This window comes from Scatophagus argus, chromosome 9 (assembly GCF_020382885.2).
Source record: "Scatophagus argus isolate fScaArg1 chromosome 9, fScaArg1.pri, whole genome shotgun sequence".
NCBI classification, from domain to species: domain Eukaryota; kingdom Metazoa; phylum Chordata; class Actinopteri; family Scatophagidae; genus Scatophagus; species Scatophagus argus.
The window spans coordinates 5,791,814-5,819,151 of record NC_058501.1 but is presented as its reverse complement, the minus strand read 5'-3'; the positions used below and the strand labels follow the sequence as shown (position 1 = coordinate 5,819,151).

Below are 27,338 nucleotides of genomic sequence, written 5' to 3'. Positions count from 1 at the left end.
TTCATACATAACAAAAACACACTGACACAAACACGCAAGAACAAGCTGCTTTTACTTCTTTGTGATGAAATATCACCTCTGAAAATAAACACATTGCCATTATCCACACATGCACACACACATACAAGTTTGACTTTCTCCTATCAATGTGGTAAAAAGTACAGGTCAGTTATAAATGGCTCATTCTTAGTGCGACAGAAAGGTATCAGAGTGTTGGTCCTAGAAGGTGTCGCCTGTTTCTGACCTGTCTCTGCAGGGCATAGTGTGAGAGATGACGTGGCTACTGGCCCTGATTATCTAAGAGATAAATCATCTTTAGTCACTCTCACAGCCTGACAGACAGACCTGCCTAAGTACCTGGGAGGGTGGCAAAGGGACACTTTAAAATCTCCAGTGATGAGAAGTACTGCCGTGAAGAAAACAGTTAGCCGCCCCGAGCTTCCTCCTATCCTCCCAAGTCTCTGGCTGCCATTTTGGCAGAATCTCAAGGCGCTATTCCGGCTCTATCTCATGTCACCGTTCTGGCTGTCGTTCAATCCTCATGTTGGCTCCCGTTCAGCCTCCATTCTGGCTCTGGTTCAAACTCCACAGTGGCTGTGTTTCAGGGGTTTCATTGTGGCTCTGTTTCAGCAAATTCCCCCCACCCCTTCCCCTTTCAGTTTCAGCACCCCAGGTAGCTGGCCTCCTGCCCGGCATGCAGATCAGTGGGAGATCCAGGCTCAGGCCTTTTGTTTGGGGTGGCATTTTGCCTTTGTTTTCCCATCTCGCCTGTAATCTAAACACCCAAAACATCTCATGCTTGACAAATCGGCCCTGAGACGAGGGAGCAGCGGAAGACAAACGGCTGGAAGCGGTTCAACCCCAGGCAGGACTGATGGTGTCCGACTGGGCCTGACCTCCCAAAGGTTAAAGACACGTTCACTTACAAAGCAATCAATTACCCAGGCTGTGTGGGCGCTTTTAACCAACCTCCCCTCCTGCCTTCCACACAGCCGGTGTTATTGATGAGGGTCCCAGTGTACAGCACACTCCAACCTGGAGTGTGTTTTACATTTCACAATTGAAATAAATCTCAGATTCTCAGTGTTTCTGCCTACCTGAACCTCTCTCCTGCTTTATATTGCCTTTCTCTCCCCCTCTCCTTCCACCCCTCCCCCACTTTTCTCCTCTCTGCAGGTTGTTGTAGCAGGTTTATTCTGGTAGTTGGGCTCCGTGGGCCCCGGCAGGCCCCTCAGCTGTTCCGCTGGGTTTGTAATTACCATTTCATTAAGAATGACAGTTTCGGGGGTTGAAGCACCATTTCATCCGGGTCTCGTGGGGAAGGCTCTTGCCAAATTTCCAGTGTGAGTGGCAATTATCTCTCTCCGTGTCTGCAATTCACCATTTTGTACTTAGTGGCTTGACAACGGCTAGGAACGTTTTGTTGGAGTAATAATATGTCTGGGATATTTACACTGCAGACCACTCAGGCTTAGCTCTGTGAACAGACTGGTACGAGCTATCGGAAGATAGAAACAAACGAAACAAAACACTACAAAGACAAACACTACATCACTGCGTTTTGTACATACTTCAGAAGAAGTGGTATTTCAATATACCTTCCAAAAAGCTGCACAAAACTGGGCAGTCTGTAAGTATATTAATTTGAGGTTCAATTTATTTTATGTATATGGTTATTCTGGGCTGATTAGATTCAATGTTTTTTCTTTACTTGCTTCTTATAAAGTTTCTTTTTTGACCACTTTGCAAAAATGATTCGTGATCTCAGCGGAGCTACTTGGCTCAGCTGTAAAGTACAGACTTCCCTAAAATGCAACACTAATGCTAAAGCACTGTATTAAAACATACAACATATGACTTGTCAAGAGACTGTTGAAATATCAAGTTTACTTTAACTTTAACTTTATTGTGTACTTAATGTAAAATGTGCATTAATAATAAATAAAGCAACAGAAATTCAACCACTTCACTTTGAACATCCATGACCTTCGTTCTCTTTGAATGCCAACATTTTTATAATTGCCTTCTTTTGCCTCTTAATGTACAGCTTGTACATTCACTTATATTTATCTGCACGCTGAGGTACTGTATGTGCATACACATGTATTAAAGGTAGATTAACATCTTTCCTGGTGCGACTACTCATGCTGGGCAAAAGTACACTCTAAAATCCAGACAATGTTAATGCGAGGCTACAACATGCTGTGGTTGACAAATCACATGAGTATCTCTTGTAATTTTGTTCAAACTCCTTAAACAGTTTTGGTGATTTGTCATCCTGCAATACTGTACACAAGAAAAGAAAGAAAGTGACATATTTTGTCATTGGAGGGAACTCACTCCAACGAAATTTGTGCTCTGCATTTAACCTACCCAAGTGACGTGCACACACACAGCAAACCCGGGGCAGTGGGCGACCGTGTGCAGCGCCCGGGGAGCAGTGGGGGTTAGGTACCTTGCTCAAGGGTACCTCAGCCATGGACACCGGTACGGGGAATCGAACCAGCGATCCATTGGTTACGGGTCCGACACCCTAACCGCTGATCCACGACTGCCACGACAATAAATACTTGTACTTGTAGGTGATATTTAAATTCTCTATGACAGAACAGCTAAAAAAGAAATGGCTGAACATGCAAAATGAAAACAACCGATCACACCAACCCGACTTCATTCATCAGAGATGCCAAAGAAAAGGTTTTAGATTTTATGATCCCGTGAGCACCAGACTGAAGGAGAGAACACAAAGTGAAGGTAACGCAAAGCAAGGTAACATAAGAAAAGAACTGGTTCCTGCAACGCGTGTGATATATGAGATAGGAAACGGGAAATCAAAAGTGTTGATAGTTGTTCTGAACAGCCACACTCAGGTGAAAAGGCAGCTCTCAAAGAGAGGGGAGGAAACATTATCATTTAAAAATGAAGATAACTGTAAACATTTCTAGACAGTCTCTGCTGGAAGACATTCACAGAGTTGATTGTAAACTCAAAAAAATATATATAGTTGTAACCAATGAAAAAAGGTTCAAATTCTGCTTACTGTCTCACCTTCACACACCTGGAGAATCGCTACCTAATGTGAGTGCGAATGTCAATTATGGAAACTTGGACTGTCAGCTTCATGTTCAAAGAAAAATAGTTAATTGTTGATTCCCAGGTTGTCAAATACCAACACTTTGGGCTGGTGTCCAACACAAGACACCAACTTAAAGCGTCTGTATTTGGTCATCTTTCTTAAAAATTACTTTAAAGTTGCATAGTGCTGTTTTAGGCAGGTGGGGGGTGAACACAGCCTGGAGTTCCACAAATTCCAAGTAGCTGTAATCTACTGAGGAAATTTGATTAATATCTAGTAAATCTACAGATAGTTGGATATATATAATATAACTTAATCCGTTTATCAGCTTGCTTTACAAATCTGTGATGTCTTTCAGTCAGCCTGGATTGGACATCTTTTTCAAAAACCACAAGAACAAATTAAGCATTTTTATCTTACATACGTTCATACATGTACATCATGTTCAGTTAAAATCACGTCATGCATAGAATTTTCATCTAATCATGACTTCTCCAAGACTGTTTCCTAACTATATCTAGCAGTTTCAAGGTGGACATCCAAAATTAGTGTCACCAATTCAGTATCTGAGCAAATATAAAATAAGGTCACAATGGTGTTGCAGAAGATTTGCAGAATATTAGACAGCGAAATTGACCTTTTACCTTTTGGGTATGAAATCTCATTACTTCATCATTTTATGCTCTTGAATGGAATTTTGTCATAATTAGCACTCATAAGAGACACTGCATTCATGAGAATGGGAGGAATGGACAACCTGAAAACATGCCTTCTTGGGCCACTGCTATCGCTGGCACAGAGGCATGAAATGTGAACGACAGGAAGTGTGTTAGCCTCAGAAGAGTGTGTCTGTCTACGTGTTTATTCCTGCCTCTTAAGAACAAAAAATGGCAGGCGTCTGCTGTGTTGAGTGATAGTGACATGACTCACGCGATGTCTACCGCGAGTGACGGCTGCAGCTCTTTTAATTGCATGTCTGCGCTGAATGATGGGATACTTAATTCCTACACATTCCACACAATTGCTTTTCACACTGGCAGAGGCCTGGGGAGGCAGCCGAGGCTTTCTGTGGCCATATGGAGAGGGAGGCAGAGCCCATGCTGAGTGATTGGAAGCTTACCGCCTCATCCATGCACCAGACTGGCTGCTATACTGTACCAAGCTGCAGACGGGCACGTGAAGCAGCACCACTAATGAAACACATTGCACACACACCACAGACCATACACACACATGAAACTGGGATGTGGTAAGATGTGAGATTTCATTTAGCTTGAAAACACCAAAGCAAACACACCCTCATTACTTGCACTCAGACAAACACACACATATGCAGCCAAACTTACATAGACACAACCAAACACAAACACACACATACCATACACACTCGGATATAGTCTCAGTCACACTCACACACTGTATTCTTGCATGTATATTACACTGAGATCTTCACATAACTCTCTCTCTCTCTCTCTCTCTCTCTCCAACACACACACACACACACACACACACACACACACAGTGAGTTGTATGAAGTGTGTTGACAGTCCTGTCAGCTCATGGTAGCACCATGAGACTCCCTGCTGTCCTGTGAATGGGTCACTTCTCCTTCTCCTTCATCTCTCTTATCACTTCATCACATCGCCTGTTTTCTGTCTGGAGTAAGAACAGTGCTCTAGTGGTACAATAGTTGGATAGTGCCGTGACGCTTCAACCCCAACTTTTCTGATCCTGGATTCTCAGTGGCTATGAGGTTGATGGGTGATTTGTAACGTGGTGACAGCAAACCCAAAAACATGTATAATTTTCAAGCCACCACACTCATCGGCACATATTTTAAGTGTAGACTTCATTGCTTCATAGACAGATAGATAGATACCTTGCATTGTTAACTAAAGGATTGTTGGCCAGACATTTTATTTTGAACCACTATGTGCTACTGTAGAAAAAAGGTCAGGGATCACCACCATGAGTAGGATTCATCCCATGGGCACCATTAATATCTGAATATAATTTTACTGCAATCCATCCAGTAGTTCTTTACAATAATTTACTCTGGATTGACTGACAGACATTCCCATCTACAGCTAAAAAAATCTGATCTTTAATAGATGAATTTAGCGTTGTGTCATTATGCTATTAATGCAGTAACAGAGGCTTTTCTATTCTGAAAATGACAAACTATCTCTTAGAGTAAGACCTTGTAATTGTTTGGAATTAAAAATGGCTCAGATTGCAATTATAAACTGTCATGTTCCTCGTTTTCTCTTGCATTGGCACGTCAAACATGAGAAAAAAAAACATCAGTTCCTATGTGTGAGAGAATTTTTCCTTGGCAAAGTCCTACCTAACCCTGGTAATTCAGAAGTGCAAATGTTAAAGCTCGCATGAATTGAATATGCATCCAAAAGACTCTTTCTCTTTAAAAGTGTTGCTGATTATTACTTGAAACATACTGAATGTCAGCACATATATTACCTACTGGCTGAATGAATGCAAACATACAGGTATTGGCCCCAGATGTAGCGGTTAAATGTCAGCTGCAATAACATCCAGGAGTACTGTTCATTGATGTGACCCTGAAAAACACCTGGCCCCCACGGACCCCAGCAGGGTCCTGTGCATGCAAAGTAAAAAGAGAGAAAGAGAGACATATAGTTTAAAGGAGAGAGAGAAAGAGAGCATACTAATGCATTTAGTAGCCAGGGCTCATTTAAGAAAAGCCCTTAATGACTTTAATTAATCTTTATTAGCTTCAATTAGAGAGGGACACTGGGGGGAAAACAAGGGTGTGATTCCTGCAGACAGATCAGAGAAAGAGAGCAGGACCAGGCCGAGAGAGAGAGAGAGAAACTGCAGCCAAAAACTTCCACATATAAAAGGTGCACCTCCTGTTCTGATTTTGATTGATGATCTTGTGACTTGAATTTGTTACGTTTTTTTACATTGTGCATTTATTCTCTTGGGTTCACAGCAGTTCAGTGAAGAAATGTTAGTGTACAGGCACAAGGCACATTTCACAGGTAGCTCAACTGCATAAAAAGCTATGGGAAGAAAGCAGTTGAGTGCAATTGGATGCAAATTCATCTGCAGGCATCATGAATTGAGAAGACGACACGTGAATAGTTTTGAAAATATTTCAAATTTGCCAAAAATTGTCGGTAGATAGCATCAATGTAAAGGTGCTATCATCCTATGTCATGTGGCTGGTTGGGGGACAGGTTAGTCCACTTAAAAGAGCACAGAGACCCATGTTGTGGCGTGGTTGTGGCTATTTGGTGAGGTGATTTACAATGATTACAAACGAATGACTTTCATTATACAGGAACCTCTTGGGCCTGTGAAAAACTTTTTGATTGCAAAAAACAAAACAAAACTTGGCAATGTCGACAGTCTTCTTTTTTCTTTTTGTGAAGTGATCATGAGATAAGCAGTATCATGTCCTTCAAGGTCCCTAATGATCAGGAATTAATGCAATTTGTGGGCTTGGACTCTTACATACATGTGTTTACCAGCTTGATTCAAAAGTTGGCATTTTAGCCTGGATTGACATGGGAGAGACAGACAGAGAACATGGAGACAGCGAAGAGGATCACGTGATTCTGTGTTGTGTGTCTTAACTAGCAGACTACACAACCACGTGATTGACCCCTTTAGATAACCTCTCTTGATCTAATTTACTTACTACATTCATAAATCCCGTTAGAAAATTTTGGCTTGCTTCTCAAACTGTATTTCATTACTGAGGCTAAAATATTCCACCATAACTCAGGAACTCAGTTTCATACTACTTAAAATGTGTAGTAAATTTAAGTAATAAAGGTTTATTAGCTTAAAACAATATGAGTTACTCTTTTCCACAAATAAAAAGGTGAATAAAGCAGAAACAGGATAGCCAGTGCTGGAGTGGAAATCTCTGTCTCCATCTCAACCCCAACCCTTCATTCCACTCATCCAGTCCACCATCCATCCCTTCCTCTTCCCAGAGCTGTGTTTGTGTTTCTAGGGGGAGCTGGCTGACCCCTGACCCTGGGCTAATGAGAGCGATAACGAGGATTAAAAGGGGGTGACTGGAAGGTGTCTGAGAGTGGGGTTTAAACAATTACACTGGGCTGCCAACATGCCTTTCTTCATGACTCAGGAAATTACAGTCTCCTTCGCGCTCTCCCCCCGCACTCTTTCAGTCGGCACACAAAAGAAAGGGCTTATGGAAAATAATAAATTATCTCGAGGCCACGTTAACTTGGATGTAAATCGCTGGGCAATTATGTTTTAATAGCCCTTTAAGAGAATGAGTAATTGGGTTGACACTACTGGGGTTGATCAGGCTCACCCGTCTCTTTCCCTTCGTGCCGCCAGAAGAGAGCTCTGGGTCTGTGTGTCGGTCAGCCTGCAGAGTGACTCTATAATGGTTAGTCAGATAGCTTGAAAAACAATGTGAGAATGACATCAAGGAATCTGGATGGCTGGATTATCATCATGCTAAAAGTAGAACTGTGCTGTGGTAAAACAAGTATTCACAGCATTTTGTTTTTAATTTTGTATTACCCCTTTTGCTATTGCTAAAATGTCTTTACTTTTCACCGTTTTAAGATTGGTTTTATAGGTGGTGCTCTTTGCTTTGTCTTGTCATTCATTATGGCTATCTGTGCTGTCATTACAGGTTGTGTCTATCCCAAGTTTCCCAACCCAAGTTGGAAATAGTCCAGACTGCTTCATTTTCTGGGTTAAATTGATGTTTACTTTCATGTATACTCCTCATACAAGAGCAACAGAAGTTTAACTGCTAACAAAATACACATAATAACAATCTCTGAACCATATACCAAAATTAATCAAATGATTACGTATAATGTTTAACTAAAATCTGTGGAGCTGTTCCACAGTGTTCTACTGTGTAACTGATTTCAAAGCTGGTCTTTAGCATCTATTAAAAATGAGACTGTGCAAGCAGCAGGACGATGGTTTGAATCACGATATAAAAGTAACACCTGTGGAACATCAATAAAGCTTTCTCATGCACTACATAAGGAATCATGTTGATGCTGAAACTGATGAAAACTTGACTGAAACTCACAAAATTTCTAAATAAGATCCAACTTGGAACTATCCATCCATCTTCTATACCGCTTATCCGTCAGGGTCACGGGGGAGCTGGAGCCTATCCCAGCTGAGTACGGGCGAGAGGCAGGGTACACCCTAGACTGGTCGGCAACTTGGAATATTTACTTATTTTTAGCATGTAGCAAAAAAAAACAAAAAAAAAAACAAACAAAAAAAACAAAACAAATAAATAAATTAATAATAAAATATATATATAATAAATAAAATAAATTAAATCATGTTCAAAAATTTGTATCCATTTAGACCACATTGTCTGTTCACATCCCAGCAATGTATTTATATTTGATTACACAAATTACACATTTTAAAAACAAGGTTTTTATGTCACCAGTCAGTATATGTGTAGTCCTGGCTGTGAGTTATGAAAGAAAAAAAAGATAACATCCCCATCACCATAATTGTTCCCACTAGCACACATCCACACAGAGGTGAGCTGGACAGCACCCTCCGACTTTTGGCCTGGACTGTGACCTGTGGATGATACGTGTATGTCTTGATGTGGCCACCATAGGTGGAAATGGAGACAGGATCGATGTACGAAGGGAAAAGATCACAACAGGCCAAACCTGGTGAGCCGAAAACCACCAAATGAGACTGCAGCAACACAAACAGCAGGGGAAGGAGGAGAGAAAAAAATCAGGGGAAAATCAGAGAGAGAAAAGAAGACAGAAAAAGGGAGAAAACAGCAACATAGGTCTGAGTACAGACCGAATCTGACACAGTAGAGAGAAATAATCAAAATCCCTGGCAAGGATGTCGGACCTTACTGCAACGAACAAGCAAATGGTGAGATAAACCTATATTTATCTCCTCTTACTTTCATCTTGGGAGGAAGACAAACGGGGTAAGAAATTGATCAGATGAGCATCTGTTGGGCTTGGCAACAGTCACAAGTCTGCAGAGACGGTTTTTAAATCTCATTTTTCAATCTCTTGTCCATTACTGTCAATGCTGTACAGGCACTTAAAGGACTGCTACACAGTGAAAGAAGAGAAACAGAGCTGCATATGCAAATGCAGGTTACTGCACCTAAGTTCATCATTGTGTAAATGTTTCCTTTAAGATAGAGGTTCTCTACTTCATGCTGCCACATTTTGTGTTTGAGACGAACAGTTTGCACAGTGAGTTTTTACAGGAGCAATTTTGATAATGCACCTTGTTTAAAAGGAGCTATGAATAACTTTCTGATACTTAATTCTTAGTATATGCTCTTTACAGAAATATAATAGGTCAACTATGGTGCTGTTTGTACCTGGCATTAACAAGAGCCTTGGGTGATCCAGTTGCAAGAATATGTATGTATGTCTCTTCACATCTGATAAAAAATTGTTCTTGAGTGTCCACTTGTGATTGGACCTCCGTTTACCACTCTGAATGCAAACAAACATATTTCTGTTTGCAAAGACTAAATGCATTGTGCTGAGACCAAATGAAACAAAAAAATAATTCAGTGGATAATGTTTGTCAAATTTACAAAAAGGCTCAAATAATTACGAACTTGCCAGCCAGTTAATGCCAGGGTTATGGCCAAAGGGAGCTTTTTCCAGAGAAAACAAAGTGCTATGACCTTGTACTGCACAGATATTGGACAGATATATGGTGGTGGCGAATGCTTAACATACACAGTGCAAGAATCTGACACTACAGACCAGGATATGCAATGTTTTGGTTGCTACGGCGAAACTGTAAAAAATGAAATATGCTGTCATTTAAATGTGCACTCTGTAGGATTTAGTAGCATCTAGCATTGTGGCTACAGGTTACAATCAAATGTACACTCCTTATCTCATCTTCTACTGGTAAAAAGAACACAATACTACAGCCAGTGACCAACTAGCACGTGCGATCTGTGACTGCATAAGAGGAAATAATGCTCCACACCAGAAGGTGGCAGTAGTCTGTATTGGTCATTCAAAAAGGCAAACCAGAAGACCTAGAGATGCAAATATACATGCCATTGTTATGATATGATTATGATAAACCCTACACACTGGACACTACTACATTAACATTTTACTGATATGCTCAATATAAATCAAATGTAATTTGGACTGGGTTATGTTTGATACTTGTTGTCAAAAAGGGATGGCATTTGGTGGTTTATATATGGTTTATATATCTAAAATAAGATACAACTTTATAAAAGGTGGTACTTTGGTGATGTAGACCTTCTCATAGAGGAGCATTAACCACATCAATGTGGATCATACTGATAGGACCGCACTGATACTTGATAAAAGTCCCCCATATCCCATATCCTATATATCCTGTGCTATGGAGCACCTGCTGATATGTGGCTGTATCTTTTTAAGTGTGTTAGTGTGTCTCTGTGTAGTCCTCCCATCCTCACTGAGTCTCTTTTATTCCCTCCTGAGCGGCTCCGTCACCCATGTCGCCGGGGGACAAGGAGAATGTGGCGTTTTCCCTGGATCAAAAATTTACGAGCAATTAAAAGTCGGCCGACGCCCGGCATCCATCAGCCCTGCGTGCTGCTGCCAGGATGGGTGAGGGGGACTTGCAGTAAACCACAGGCTATATACTTTTATATCTGTTTTCCCTCCAAAGAGGGAAGGTTATGACAAAATTATGTTTTACTGTCCTGGGTTTCCAGTGCGATGTAGACATCTTTCACGGAAGAGGCTCGTTGGAGGTCAGAGCCCCTGAAAAGGAGGAGGAGAAATATGTGTGTTTAAAAGTGTGTGTTGTGTTTATGTTGGGTGATTTTTTTTTTTTTTTTTTTAACCACTGACAGAAGCCTTTAACACAATAGGAATAACATAGTATCTCTTCCTCTGGTCGATCACTTACTGAGGGAAGAGTGACCTAATTACTCTGTTGTTTATTACTGCGCAGCTCTGATTTATTTCCTTATGCTGATGTAATTTCAACACTGACTCTTCCTCTTCCATAAAGGCTGCAAGACACATTTTCTTTTTTGTATTCTAATAAACACTCACACACACGCACACACGCACACACACACATACACACACACACACACAATGATCCATTGCGGCACACCTAATACACAAAAAAGTACGCCAACGATCATACATCAATACAGTCACTGTTTCACTTTTTCTGGCTGCTTGCGACAGGCTCAGACTCATTTGCATCCTTAATTGTGTTGTAATGTACTTTTAATTTGAAGACGGAGGCAATTAATTATTTTGATATGGAACAAAATGCTGCAAATGTAAACATTCTAATGGTTCTCTGTGAACAGAGTATCATTTTTCAAAAGAGGGATTGAATCTTATCTAATTTTTTAATGCCATACTAGTTTTTTCTTTAAAGATACAGTTTTACTATTCACACATTCTCCTTGATATTCACTTTGTCTTTGCAGACAGGGCAGCGGTTCTTTGATCTACACCGCCGCTGTTATTTTCTTTCTAAATCTCCCACAGGATAATTACTGTAGTTTCACCTATGCTATCAGAAGAGATTAAATAACGTGTAAGTCTGTTTGGACATTCTCCTTCTTCTTCTTCATACGTCTCCATACGTCATCCCTCCAATGCAAGCCGCTGATGCCAGGCCCTCCACTCGCTATTTCTGGGTCAGAAAGGCTTCAAGTGGAGATGCGAATCGCAGATATAATCCCCCCCCCTCCCCCAATCTTACATGTGATCAGTCAGTGTCAGTGTTCAAAGGATAGCAAGCAATGCCAAAGGAGGAGAGGAGAGGAGAGGAGAGGAGAGGAGAGGAGAGGAGAGGAGAGGAGAGGAGAGGAGAGGAGAGGTGAGGAGAGGAAAGGAGAGGAGAGGAGAGGAGAGATCCATTTGTACAGACTCAGGAAAAAAACCTGACACTTTCACTCCCTCAACCTGATAAACTCCCCACAGAGAGGAACAGGATGGATGCGTGTTATTTTTTCTGCTTTTCACCCATTTCCATCACCTTTTCTCCCTCCCTCATTGCAGTTTGCTCTCTCCCCTCTCTCACAAACACAAATTTTTTGTCCTCTTATATCTCTAAACCCCCACCCAGCTACCACCCCTCACCCCTATCTCCTTCACACTCCCACTTCTGATTCTCCTGAGGGTGCTGGGAGCTCGCTGACATCACAGCCGGCCTGGCAACAGCCTATAAATTATGACTGACAAGTCTTTGGACCAATAAATGCACCACCATATTTCATGCACAGTAAATCTGATTGCAGATTGCTCTGGCGTGTGGCGGCTGACATGTTTATTGTCGTCATGACGGCGGGAGCTGAGGGTGAGAGGGGTGGGTGGGTGGGGGTGGGTGGTGCTATCCAGCATAAGAGTTTCAAAAGCTCCCAGTCTATATGGAGGTCAAACAGATGGGAACTCTGCTGGGATGCGGGCGAGCCCTTCCACCCACCCAGCAACCCACCAAATCCCCAAGCACACACACACATCAATGCCAAGTCACCCAACATCTACAAGGCAGCTATTTCTCTTTCAGTTTTTACAAAACCATGCAACTGCTTCTTTCACTGCAACCATCTGTCCTCAATCTGAACATGCTCCCTGTGAAACTTTTACAGAGGTTATACTGATTTTACTTATTTAAAGACAGACTACGTAATTATTCAAAGAAGAAGTAACAGATTTTAAAATCAAAAGCATTGAAACACTGGTGATGCACTTGAACTAGTTACTGGCACAATAATCAGTCAGACTCCAACAGAAAATTCTACTTGTTCTCTGTGACTTGCAGTAATGTTTTATTGGTTTTTGTTTTTATTTGCCGTGTTTATGCCGTGCATATATTGTCTAATAGGTGAAGGAGTTTCTTAATTGGGTTCATGTTTTATTTATTTGCAGCATTGTATTTCTAATTGCAACCTACACTATGTGTTGTTGAAGTCGAGATGTCTACTTCATTTGTTTTTTCATTTGTATTTCCATGTGTTTTCTTAAGTTGCAGATCGTGGAGCTATTTCACCAACAACAGCGCTTTACAGCGAAGGTTCAAGTTTTCTACTCAGTTTAGTGGTCCTATTGTCCTGCGCCTAAACAGTTATCAGCACTGTGGCATGTTTTTATGTGTTTGTTTGTTTTTTTTTTGTTTTTGTTTTTGTTTTTTGTCTATTTTGCATTGCTGGTTGTCACTGCTGATTTACTGCAAATTTTATTTATTTTACTTATCATTTTGTTTCTAAACAAACAAAATGATTAAAAAAACAGTTCTGTTTGCCAAGGACTTTTCTAAGAAGCACACTTAAAAGTACTTGTATAAAGTGATTAAATCAGTCAACTGGCAATTTGTATAAAATTTGTAGAAAAATGTACAGTACATACAACAGAACAAAAAAAAAAAGCTAAAAAAACCCTATTCCCTCTGTAATTACAACTTCCTGCTATGACCCATACACATCCAGCTTTATCTTCAATTTTCTCTAACATGGATCCTCTCATTACAGATATCATATCTAATCTTTAATGTATTGTAACAACCTCATTGATGGTAAGTGACCCTGTGCTCACTGTACTGTCTAGTCCATCCGTCCTTGCCCATGCAATAAACTATTCTTCATAATTAGCCTGCAGTATGATCTGGGCATTACAAGTCCTCTGCCACAGCCCCTAAATGGACAGATTTCAACATACGCCCGCTGGTGTGATCGGCATCATTATATTTTAATTAATCCATTCTTCTCACAGCAACACAGTAATTACAATCTATTTTATGACACGGCATGCTGTGAAAGAGAGGATGGAGGAGAGAAATGGGAAGGCAGCGAGAGGGAATAATAGCAAAAAAAGGAAAGACACGGGGAGAGGAAAGAGAAATAAACTACAAAGAGAGGTGAGGACATGGAGCTAGAGTCATGATGAAGAGAGGAAATCTTAAGGTGAGTGAGACAGAGAGCAGGGGAAAAAACATCACAAGCGCTATGACTGATTACCGATATGTCATCGCCCGACTGACATTGTAAAAGCATTGTAAAAGCATTTATACGATGTCTGGAGGAGCACAAGGCTCCCTCTCTCTCCCTCCCTCTCCCTCCCTCCCAGGTTCAGGCTTCATACAGTCAGAAGGAGAAGCTCCATTTCCTCCAGCCGCTGTCTATATAAATCAGAGCAGGTACGGACACTCAGACACGCTGTGGGTGTGATAATAACATTAGAGGATTACAATGACACTCCTCTCTGGACAAGATCACCTGTCTCAACTGTCGTAAAACAGCTGCTTTTTGTGGTTGAAGGGCTTTATATGAGGAGCGAGAGAGAGAGAGTGTGTGTGTCACATTAAAGTGGTGTGTGTGCTGGTGGCATGTACAGTAGTGAACAAGTGGAAGATGATGCTGCCTTTGGATTCATCGCTGACAGTTTAGTTGAGTAAATCCGCAACAAACGCCTCATCTCTTCGGTTTGATACTTAAAGGTGTTACTTGCAGTTGACTTGAGTTCAAAATAGTATTTTAAACAAACAGTTAAACAGCACTGTTTTACTGTGGCTCCAAACGTGCGGTTAAGAAACCTTCAGGACACCTCAGGTGGTTTACGAAGACATAAATGAATTTTACACTATTTCATTCAGCTGACATTCAGCTGCAGACCACATAGAGATAATTATTGTAATCATACATATAATAACTACGAACACTGGCTCCCCATGTATGTCTCCCACATGTACAAATACCTTTAGGAAGTCTATGACATGTTACATAGACAGTTATTTGATGCCTGCACCTACAGAATGGACCATACAACACAACCATTTTCATTATTATCACAAAGTAGCATCAGAGTATCCAGTGTTCTGAATGAGGTCCAGTTAAAGCATTCAATCCCAGACCAAAAACTGTGCTATATGTTTGCTCCTCTAGAATAACAACCTCTCCTTGAGATGAAGGAACTGATGTGACGAGTGTATTCAGTAGTGATGATGAATTATGTACATGTTGAATTTAGGTCCACCTAATAAAAGTAAATTACAAAGTGCATTTATCATAATTCTGAGCCGTTGAATATGATAGCTCATCACAAAACAATAAGTCATCCTATAAGTGAAGCCTTATAGCCAATAAATCACAAAGGTGAAAATTGGTAAAATGTAACAACAAACCGCAACACTAGAACTTATTTACAAATGTTTAATTAATACCAGCGACAATAGCCCAATCACCCTCTACAACCTCTTAAATGCCTTCAAGGGTCAGTTCACCACAAAAACGTATTCACGTGTAGATCTACTCATCCATCTACATTGTTTTGGTGCGAGTTGCAGAGTTTTGGAGATATCAGCTGTAGAGATGTCTGCCTTCTCTCTTATATAATGGAACTATCTGTGCTGCACAAAGTACCAAAAAATAAAACTGAAAAACTCAACAGCAATTTCTCTTGCCAAAAATCATGTCCTACTTAGTCAAGATAATCCACAGATCTGAAGAGTTTCATGTAGGAACTATTTTCTCTCCACCAAACTACACCATATCACCATGTGGAAGGGAATGTGCATCCATTCATGGACAAGAGGCTTGTGCTTGTGAAAAGATCTATTCCTTTAAAGAAATGACGTTTTGGGAAATATGCTTATTCACTTTCCTGCAGACAGCCAGTCAACAGGATTGTTTAGCCTATCAATAAACTGGCAAACAGCTGGTCTGACAAATGGTCTTCCAGTGGTTGTCTGGACCACTTCCTGGTGGGAGCACTAACTTTTTGAACTCTAGATGTCAGCATGAAGTTGCCAGACAACCACTAAAGACCTCAGGCCAAGAACTCCTCTTGGCCAAGAAATATTCAGGTACATGAATACCCATGTAACCAGAGCATTTTACACTTTAAACAAACAAGATATTACATGTCACTGAGGAAGTTTTAGAGGTGCTTGCTTCCAGCCCTTGTGGGCAGCCGTGGCCTATGGGTTGGAGAAGCAGGTTGTGACCAGAGGGTCGCTGGTTCGATTACCTCCCAAGACTAGCAGGAAAAAATTTGAGTGTGGTGGAGTCATTAATAATGCTCCCCCTCTCCATTAGCCAGCTGATGTGCCCCCAATTTGCTCCCCGGGAGCCTGACATGACAACCCACTGCTCCTGTGTGTTTCACTGCATTTTGCATCTGGGTGTGTTTCAATCAGTGATGGGTTAAATGCGGGGAAGTAATTTCCCAGCTTGGGATTAATAAAGTAAATAAAATTAATTTTAATTAAATTAATTTTAATAATTAAAAAATTAATTATGCTAACATAAGCTTAGATAACACCTGGATACAACCTTATATTTACCATATAGAAGTTGAAGTGAAATGTCAACTCAAGAAAATAAACAGGATAAGTGTATTTCCCTAAATGACACAACCAACCAATACAGTTTACATGTAAGCCTCATAAAACGTGGTAGAATGTTATCAGGACTCAAGGGTTAAATGTATGATGCCAGTGTTTGTGTTGTACACCGCTGAATGTTTGCATGGATGTATTACAATACCTATGGTGAACATGGTATCCTGCAGCATTGATGTTCCATCCAGGCTCCTTGGGGTCAGGGATCTTTGCCGTCTTGGCAATCAGATGCTGAACATCCCTCCACGTCAGCTTAGGGCTGGGGGAGCAAAAGACATGAAACAGAATATCATCAAACGCATCCTTCCTTCGGCCCGTGTTCTACACCGACTGAAACCACAGAGGAAACACTTCAACTCTGTGTGATACTCTGAAAAAAAAAACCTGTAGGGAGCGCAACATGGACTCTTGCACTGAAAGAGGCTCAAAGTTTTATGGGGCTTACAGCACACTGTATCAGGCAAACATGTAATGCTTACACTGTATTAATGCTAAGGTTTATTGAGACATAAACCGCAGCGATGAGACACTGCCATACATTTTACAACAGGTCCTCCAGACATAAAAGCACCTGTTTAAGCCAAGCTTACGGTTTTAATAACGGTGTCACTAAAAACTGTGAATCCAACAAAGAATATTTGAGACTTTAACAAAAGAGCCTCGAGAGTCGAATGTAGAAAAAGTCTTCTTTTTTAATCCCAGGCAGGGGAATTCTAATAGAGCGCATTCAAGTGTCATGTCAAGCAATATACTAATGGAATCCAATTAAGACCTTTAAACTGCGGCAAGAGCTGGAGGATATTAGCTCAGTTTTCTATAACAAAAGACCAAAGGGTCGTCAACGAGGGCTTTTTCAGGATATAAAAAGCATAAAGGAAATTGGGTTTTTCTGCTTTATCCACTCATTATTGTTCCCTAAGAAATTGAGGTGAATGGAGTATGAGAAAACCGCTTGGCCACCCATTCTGAACAGCCTTTTCTCTTTCAGAGAAGGAATGCCTCCACTGTTTGCTTAACATCTGTACTCTGTTCCTCTGCAGTACAGAGGAACAGAGTACGGAGGAGTGAAGGTAATTAAAGGTATGTAACACAGTTAGACTTCTTTTTCCTCACCGTTAATGATATAACTGCAATGCATCATGCATATCGATTAAGCCGCGTTAAGGTATATCATCACGGTTTTACAGTATGGAAAACGTCAAAAGCACAAAGATGTGTAGGAAAAAAAAATAAGTCACAAGTAGCCTCTCCATTACTAAGTGTCAGACATCTCAGGAAATATCAGACGCAGATATAAACAGATGTATTCCATTCACGTATTGGAAAAAACGAAGCAGAACAAAAGCAAGGAGAGAGGCTTTCATTAGCAGCATAAAACAAAACCCCAGCAAGCAGCGAGAGCAAGCAGCTAAAACAACATGATAGGAATAATACCAGTAACACTAATAATAGACGGATAGAATGAAACAAAACACTACGCACAAACAATTATTTTAAGCTTTGATTTCAAAGGGATTGGAGTGTGTGTGTGTGTGGGTAGGGGGAGAATAGGCTTTGTACTTTTGAACTATTGCTGCTCACTGCATGTGTTTGTGTGTGTGTGAGTGTGCGTTCTGTATCATATATTAGCGGCAGCAGTGTGATTCTGTTGTGTGCACTCCCCCACCTCCATCATCAGCACCACCACCACCATCACCCCTCTGGTGGAATCAGAGAAACCCCCGCGGCCCCGGCTGGTTTGCATAAAGCAAACAAAATTAAATTTGCTTTGCTAAATCAAAGCATGTATGGTATTCCAAGCCGCTCTCTCTGGGACAAATTACTTCAAACGGCCTCCTTTGTATCATAACAGAATAAAAAAAAAAGAATCAGCCCAATCAGCGGCTCTCCAAAACCCTCGACTCGGGAATTAATTATTGAACCGAGGGCTTTTCTCCCTCCTAGCAGTCCACGACACAGATCTATTTATTTTGGAAAAGTCATTTTGCTCTTAAAAACACACTGTTGGCTGAGAACCCGGTTTACCACTCTCTCTCTCTCTCTCTCTCTCTCTCTCTCTTAATGTTTTCACTCCTCTTTGCTGCACAGCCCCTGAAGGGACATGTGAATAGGTTTAGGCCACAAAATGAATCTGAAAACCCCACAACCAACCAGCACCAACCATAGTGCTGGTTAAACAGAAGTATTGCTTATGCTGTAATGGACTTAAGATGAACTGAGCTTGTGAGGTTTCTCTCAGATAGCGGTGGGATTTATTTCCTCCGTACCACCTCTTTCAATCAATGCTACACCATGTGTTTCTCCTCCTGTTGGTTATAGTTTGGCAAACACAGAAAAAAAAAGCACAGACGCACTGAATTTATGGAATTTGGTATGCAGCTCAAGTAGAACATGATAAACCAGAGTTAGAGTTAGTTGCTATTTCTGTTTAGCTATTAAGTAATGTAATGTAAACCATTTTTGAAAGTATTTTTAGAAAACAAATCCTGTGGTACTAAACCAATATAAATTCTGTCCTTATGTTCAAAGTAGACTTCAAAACGAAAGACATTTAAGTACAAAAATATCTCCAAGCTGAGATACATTACGCTAAAACAAAATGATGAAGAGCGTTTCTGTGGAGTTGTTGTGCATGAAAATACTAATATGATGAAACACAGCCAGCAACGTCAACATGTGCAAATGCTGGCAAAGTGCTGCACTGTATTTGAGGAGCTAACTGTAACATCCTAGTTATTCAGGAACATGCTAGCTAGCAATAGAATATAGCTCAGATGTTAACCAGAGAATACAGGACGTTAACAGAGTTTCTTTGAGATATGGATTTCTACCATCAAGTCAAGTCTAACTGACTTTAATCCACTCCTCTATTGTGGAGCAGTTACTGCTGCATTACAGCAGCTAATATGACAGTTTCTTTTTATTTTTTTTCTGTTTCAGTTTCCTATAGGCCATTTCCATGGAAGACATTTTGGCTTGCCACATCGGGAAAAGCATTTGAGCTAAATTACATTTCATTTTGTTTTAGTTTAAGGCTCCTGGTATTGTGCATACTGGCTCACTGTCACACTTGATGAGTTAAAGTTTTTCTACAATGACAAGTTGAAATGTCTTAATGTCTGTTTGAAAATCGCCTGATTTCTCAAAGTTCAGCAATGTCAAGATGGTTTGCTATAAGCAATTGAATTCATAAGACAAAAATTCAAGGTGAAAGATTTGCAGTGATTTACAGCTGCCTCTGCGAGTACATTGATTGTTAATCCATTGTCGTTGTTGAAATGTTACTATTTATGAAGAAGAAATACAAAAAATAACACAAAAGGGAGGAACAGATTACAAAGACAATTTTAAAACAGTGTTTGTCCAGTGTGTACATGAACAGGAGTTGGATGCAGCTCACAGGACACTGGGGCAGAGTGCTGCAATATATGAGCCTCCTCCAGACTCTTACTGCCAAGGTTCACAAAGCAGCACAGCAGCCGTCACAGTGAGCACACAACTGTTTACAAATCCCCAGTTAATAGGATCAGGCCTCATTGACTGAGCTGCTCCAATGTGTCTGATGTAATCTATTAGCTGTATGATAGTCAGTGTCTCGGTCCAATCGATAACCCTGGGCCTCCATATTGCTCCACTGTGGACTGTTACTCCTCTTTAGTGCTGTTTAGAATGCAGACTTAGTGACTATAAAGTGTGTGTGCGTGGGTGTGTGTGTAGTAGTAGCAGTGGTAGTAGCTGTCGAAAGAAAGGTGTAGTTTGTATATGCACATAAACACATATACGCATTATGGCTGATATTTAGGCAGACATTAATTCACTTTAGTGCATGAATACATATGGGGATTGCAGGTGTCTCTGTATGTATGTGTGAGTTGTGTAATTATGTTGACATTTGTAATATGCATGCACCTATACACCCATGTATTCTTACACAGTGGTGCCTATGTCTGTATTAATGCTGCTTTACAGTAGATGGAATGTCTGGAAGTACGTGCTCGTGCATCTCTGTGTGTGTGCGCTGTGTTTGTGTGTGTCAGAGTGTGTCTGTAGATGGTGTAACTGGGTTTCCAATTAAGTTGAACCACAGGCCAGATCAATGCTAGTCCTCTGTGTGCAGGAATGAGCAGCCCTGGGCCCTCAGAGCATGCCCACGAATAATTTATCACTCACACTGGGCCCAAGCAGGGAGGAGGAGGAGGAGGAGGAGATGAGGAGCACAAGGACAAAGTGTCCAGCCCAGGGGAGAGAGCACGAAAGATGGGCAATCGAGGGGACAGAAAGATGAAGGGGTAAAGAACGAGAGAGAGATCAGGACCCAGAGGAAAACACTGTCAGCTCCCTATCATTTAGAAGCATCACACTCAACATTTTTCTCTGGTAAATGAAATGAAATTCTGTAGGGAGCACAAGCCACATAATTCTTTCTAACACAATGTACTACATGTTTGCAAATGCTCTAAGAAGTAAGAAAGATGAATAAATGTAACATAGGATCAATCAGTTTTCTGGTAATTGCCTTTTGCAAATCAGACATCATCCAGTCATTCTGTAAGGCTGTGTGTGTGATCACACATTTATGGAATATCAATCAATCTAGTTTATTTGTCACATATAATAGTGGTAGAGATCCAACAAGTGTGTTGTTCTGTATATAGAACAACACACAGAAGTGTTTTCTGATCTGATGCCCACACTGGCAGGATGACATTGTTTGTCAGTGCCCCCCGAAACCTTTAAAAATCACTGTTGAAAAAAAACTCTGCTTTTTGATGTGACAGTATTATGGCTATAGTTCAGAGTAATGCTGGTGTAATATAGTCTGGGTTAAGGTTAGGATTGGGGAAAGCTTGAGCCAAAATTACTACTGCATTAAAGTTAGGGGATCTTTGATGTCATGGTTACAACAACAAACATTTGGTCAAGTTTAGGGACTGATTGCAGTCATGGTTAAAAAACATAACAGACTGAATCATAGTCAGTATCATGGGAGACGAAGTTGTGTTGGTGCATCTCTAAATATTTGTCATTCTTTTGCCTTGAAAAGGTCCAATTTATGAGTATGAGCCATCATCATCCTCTTCGCCTCGTGATGTATTATGGACATATTTGCAGTCAGAAAAGATTGATGCATTTATATTGACCCTAATACTCACTTTACTGAATCTAAGCATGTCCAATTTTCTTATAGTTGTCTTTATATTTTAACAGAACCTGAAAGAGATATCACTGACAGTTAAGCTTGTTAGTCAGAACAGTCTAATGTGTTGGTACAAGGCAAGCAACAGTTTAAACCTCACTGTCTCATTCCAGCTTGCACATCTTCTGCTTGGACACTTCACATCTAGATCTTCAGAGAAACACAGAAACACACAAAGCTGAAATAAAAGCAGACACACACACACACACACACACACACAAACAAATGCATATACATATATTGACACAAGTTCAATCATCCACTGTGTCATAACTGTAGAAAAGCACTGGGGTGCGCACACGTACAAAAAACATACAAACACTCATAACACACATAACACCAACTGCTACACAACTACACACAATTACAGTGTCCCTATCCTGTGGAGTACTACAGTCCAATGTTCTCTGTGTCTCTTTCCTTACTTCGTCTCTATTAATCTCATAGTAGCAAGGCGTGGACTGGTAAGATGCTCCACATCACTCTGTAATCTTGTCTTAATGTGCTGCACTCTAAGCCTAAGTGAACCCATTTGGAGTGACTGTGAGCAGACTGAGATTCCTCCCATGTTATCTGAACAAGTGTTACTAATGGGTTTATCAATTAGGCCAAGTCCAATAACTGCATGGCTGCAATCTCCTTTAAATACACTCCACTGCCGTAGCCCTCATTTCTGTGGTTAATGAGTACATGTGTGTGTGTGTGTATGTGTAATTCTAAAACCACAGACAAGTTGGATTCGTATGTCTGTATTTATGTGTGTGTGCAAGTGTGTCTAAATTTGTGTGTGTATGCATGAGACTGGTTCAGAACTGTGTGCTCAGAACACACAAGTTAATAACTCCTTGCGAGAGCAAACTGTACTTTGGTGCCATTTGTAGGTGTGCTTTTATAAATCCTTGTGCAAGTACAGCAATATTATTTTTTATTCTGCCATACAACTTGTTTTTTGAGTCTTCTGACTTTTAGGAGGGAACTGCACACTGGTTTATAGTACTGTGTTGAATTAGCTAATACCTTTTACCAGACTACCAAGTAAGCCCTGGTAAACTGGTTTAAGCTGATCTATATTTGTAATGTATGTATATTTGTATTTATGTATATCTGTATTTTTAAGACGATTTGAATGAGGTATGAAGAAGTATGACACAGCAGAAAATGTTTTAAATAATTAACAGTTGAATGTAAAATAACACATGGGCCAGATTGGCTAATGTAGAAAGATAAAAACAAAAAATGTTGTATGTTGTTATTGTGTGAGGGGTCATACACTCTAGTGACCTTCAATGCATTTCAAATGTAAAACATTAGTACAGGAGACCCCCCTCACTAAGGGTGAGGCTGTGTGTCCAATTAGAGTCTGTAAATTCACTTTTCCATGTGCTCTCCCCACTGAGATCACTGGGTAATTAGTTATTAACTTCCCACAGAGAACGTTCTAAACATTATTTTTTTCTCCTATTCTTTTAAGAGACACAGGCAGAAAGAGAAAGTAGAAGAACAGAAGTTATTGCACAATATTTTATGTGCAGATGCATGTATATTACATGACTTTTACACTGTTTCAAGTCCCAAGCGGAAATTGTCATATACTGTAGATATAATAAAAATTACAGTTACCTTATAATAAACGTGATGACACTGAAGAAAAAGGCAGTTTCATTTACAATACATTTGACTGGCTTAGAGCAGAATTAGAGAGTTGAAAACTGTGGTATGCTGTGAAATACTGACAGATTGATCTGGCAGTGATGGAATTGATAAGTGAACTTTGTGAACATTGTGTGAACTCATTTGCCAAGGTCTTAATGGATGTTTATTTATATGTTCCACACTTGGGATTAATGGAAGTGGCCCATTATCACTCTACATGGAGTTAGCATGGAGCCCTACAGACAGAGTGGATGACCTCTCCTGTCACTAAATAACAAAATTGACCAACAGGTTAACTACGATTACTGCAGCTGAATAAAAGGACTTGCCCAAAATAGTGCAACATTCACAGAACAGGGTGACCGGGGTTAAGGTGGAGACAATCCATCTTTCCAGACAGCCCAAATACACTCAGTAGAAGCAGGAAATGATGGACAGGAAAATGGACATCAGGTGTAAATCCAAATGTTCAGCTGCTTCTGAGCAAATGGATAGACCGGAAGAACGAAAGAGAGATAAAGTGACAGGGAGGCTGAGGCAGTGATAAAGTGAACAAACAAACACTTACAGACAGAAAGACTGACAAACAGGACGAGAGGAGAATTGATTTACCTTGATGGTTTGCTGGACAGGCGTCAAGACGGATGGATAGAGACAGACAGGCCAACATAGTGTCAGAGAGACAGATAGACAGTGACGCCCTGACACTGTGGGGGTAGCCAAAACACCTACATTTCTTTACTATTTTATATCAACTCTGTATGTTCCAATACCAGATATTCCCAACAGGAAACCTTAACATCACACTGTATCAGAAATGTTGACTCATTTGTGGAGATAATAGAGTGATTATTAGAGGGATTAAAGGTGCAATAAATAACCACAAATGACAAGTTAAATAAACAGATTATATGTATTAATAAAACTGCAGGTATGTGCATGTATGTATGTAAATACAGCAAGTCTACAAAAACAAACAAACAAAAAACCAAAATTAAAAATTTGACCAAATGCTTGTAACAGACGGAGATTCAGGGGATTCATTATCTGGCAACTATGAATGTTGGTACCAAATGTTGTGCCAATGAGATATTTTACCTACTAAATAAAGAATCGTGGCAGTGAAGCTATAGGAAATAGAATCATTAATACATTCAGATTCATTCTCTGGGTACCACTGGCTTTCAGGGCAAGTCATCCAGTGGTTACAGAGATACTTCAGTCTGGACCAACAGAATAGGAGACTGACATTATCGTTCCTACAGTCACAGGGCTAGCATGGATAAAAATAAGATATCAAGGTCAACGCAAAGAATTCATGAAAACAAAAGTGGTTATCTATGCAACACAGTGGTTGGTGCCCCCTGAAATGAGGCAATAATGAACTTTGCTATGAGTGGTGCTAGCAAAGAGCGATTTTTTTGTTCTTTGACTGTGGGATCTGAAGGATTTTTGAGGCCTGAAAAGGTGTTCCCTTGGGATGTAGGTAGGTTGGAACTGATGCTTTAACCTGTTCTATTTGAGATGGTCTAAGATGGTTGCACAGAATTTGACAAAATTACAATTCTAAAAACATTTCAGCAGCACAAAAATACAAAGACACGTGTCTTTATAGACAAAATACTTAGGTGCTTGTGGATGCTATAGATGAGACAGGTTGTTTCTGATGAATGGGGATCAGAGAAAAAAAAAGGTGTGTGAGAGAGAATGGCAGAATATATGAGTGTGACTGTGTGAAATGCGGGGAGAAAGAGTGAGACACAGAATGAGCAAGTGTGAGAAACAGAGAAAGAGAGAGAGAGCCAGAACAATACACAGGCAGAGAGAGAGAGAGAACCCAACTCCATAAAGACGTGAGCTGAATGCTGCTGATCTGAGCCAGAGAGGTGATATATAGTTTAGTCTGTAGCAGCGGGTCACGACAAAGCCTTTAACAGTAATGTCCTGGGAGTCGCCTCGCCCAGGGGACCCGCGCTCCATTTTACAGCCAAGCGACTGAGACTGAGACTGAGACGCTGCGGCATGACAGCTGGAGCAGTAAAGCTCGGCCTCTAGTACCATCCATAACATGAAGGAGGCGTAGACGCTGCTGATATCACCACAAAACACCAGGCCCGAGGCCACACCGACAGCTGGCGAGTTAAGAGGGATGAAGAAAAAGGGGGCTTGGGAAATGGTAGGAAGAGGCAGATGAGACAAAGGAGGGAGAGAAGAAAAAGAGCAAGGAGATATATTTGCAGATTCAGACAGAGGAGCAGTAGATGATCTACATCAAAGGAGGAACCAAAAAAACTAACAGAGAGAAGGGAAACTGGGAGGAGAAATGAGGTATGGCTCCAAGGTGTGAGGTGCAGAATTTTAATGTAGAAAAATTCTTTCAGTGTCTTAGTGCTGAAATGATTTGTAAATGGACAGAAAATTAATCTTCAGTCATTTGATAATTGAGTAACTGTTTCAGGCATTTACAAAGCAAAATGACAAACCACTGGCTCTTTCTACAATCTATTTGAAGACTGATGGGATTTTTTTAATATTTTCTGATATTTTATACACAAAACAATTGATTGATAATTGATTATGATAAACATAATAAGTCTGTTGGAATGATTTACTGTACAGCAGGGAAATCAACTGCTTTATGACACAAAAATGGAGACTGTTTTCAAGTTTTTTAGACCACAGCTGCAAAAATGCAGTGGTGTGAAAGGCTAATGAAACAGGCCAAAGAGTACTGTGCTGCTTTAATTCAAACATGAAAGTCAGCATGCACACAAAGACAATGTTAACGCTCTGATGTTTAGCAGGTATATTGTTTACCATGATCACCATCTTAGTTGAGTGTTTAGAAAACAAGCAAATTAGCACTTAACACAAAGTACATCTGAGGCTGCCGGGACATCATTTGTTTTGCCATATTCGGTACAATGAACAAAAACCTTGAATCTTGAAAAAAAAAAGAAAAGTTTGAAAATTGGCAACCTGTCTGTACCAGATTTTAGGACAGTCCTTCAAATTGTAGTAGAGATATCACAATCTGGACCAAAGTCCTGGACTGACTGAGTCACACTGCTAGCATGCCTGATGATCATGAGATGGAGGCCTGGTGTCAGCTGAATAAACCTTTCAGGTTGTGTGCCACCAAGTTAGATCTGTATCACACAGGGAGACTGCTTTACTGCACAAAACAGGAGGAGTCAATGTGCTACCAGAACAAAGAGCTGAACCCTTCAGATTTTCTGGTTTCTACTGAATGCAGAACAGGGTTGATGGGAAAATTACTCTAACAGAGCTGCCTTCTGAAGAGAAGACAATGTGTTAAGAATGGATATGTGTGAAATTAGCAAAAACTCTTCTATAAAGTAAAGCACATGACAGATACGGCAATGTGGTCTAAAATATGACACTGAAAGCACCACTAGCTGAAAACTGAGCCAATCAATCACCAAAAATCAAAGTAAAAACCACAGAGCTGAGGACTGATGCCCCTCACATAGGAGGCATACACACTGTTGACGCGCTTGATCGACACATTGTCTACAAGAATCAACAAGGTATAGCATTTGTTGTTGTAGCATTACTAGTGTGCGGTATGGCCGGGCAGACAGACACTCACTTTACTTCTAAGACAAGAGCCAGAATCCCTGCAGCAATCGGAGCAGCACTGGATGTTCCTGGAAAGTGTGTGACACAGCCATCACCAATGGTGGTCACTGTGACCTGGAGGGACAACATTCCAAATATGTTATAAGATACAGCTGCGCAGATGTCATATCAGAAAATGGAATGAGGACATGTGTGCATATGAGCTGTTGTATTTAGCTACACATCTTTCTGGAAAAGAATGAAGCTTTGCAGCAACTTGGGCCAGCAGTCAGAGCTCCCACACCGTAGCAGCCACTGTAACAGTAGCTGTGTCGGTTTTTCTGTCGTTAGAGCACGTCAACACAGTTACATACATACAGCTGATACAGTGATGATAACTAGAAAATTAACTTGTGTCTAGTCTGACCAACTCCTAATGTAAGG

The 27,338-nt window shown here is 40.6% G+C and overlaps 1 protein-coding gene across 1 annotated transcript in view; it reads right to left on the bottom strand.

Annotated features, from left to right (window-relative positions):
• Positions 1-27,338, bottom strand: part of LOC124065158 (proprotein convertase subtilisin/kexin type 4-like) — a 163,381-nt gene that overhangs the window by 35,883 nt on the left and 100,160 nt on the right. Inside the window, exons 12-13 of the mRNA XM_046400308.1 lie at positions 26,926-27,029; positions 16,608-16,721 (exon numbers count right to left, since the gene is read on the bottom strand). Of these exons, the coding sequence (XP_046256264.1) occupies positions 16,608-16,721; positions 26,926-27,029 (218 nt within the window). The remainder of the gene's footprint in view (positions 1-16,607; positions 16,722-26,925; positions 27,030-27,338) is intronic.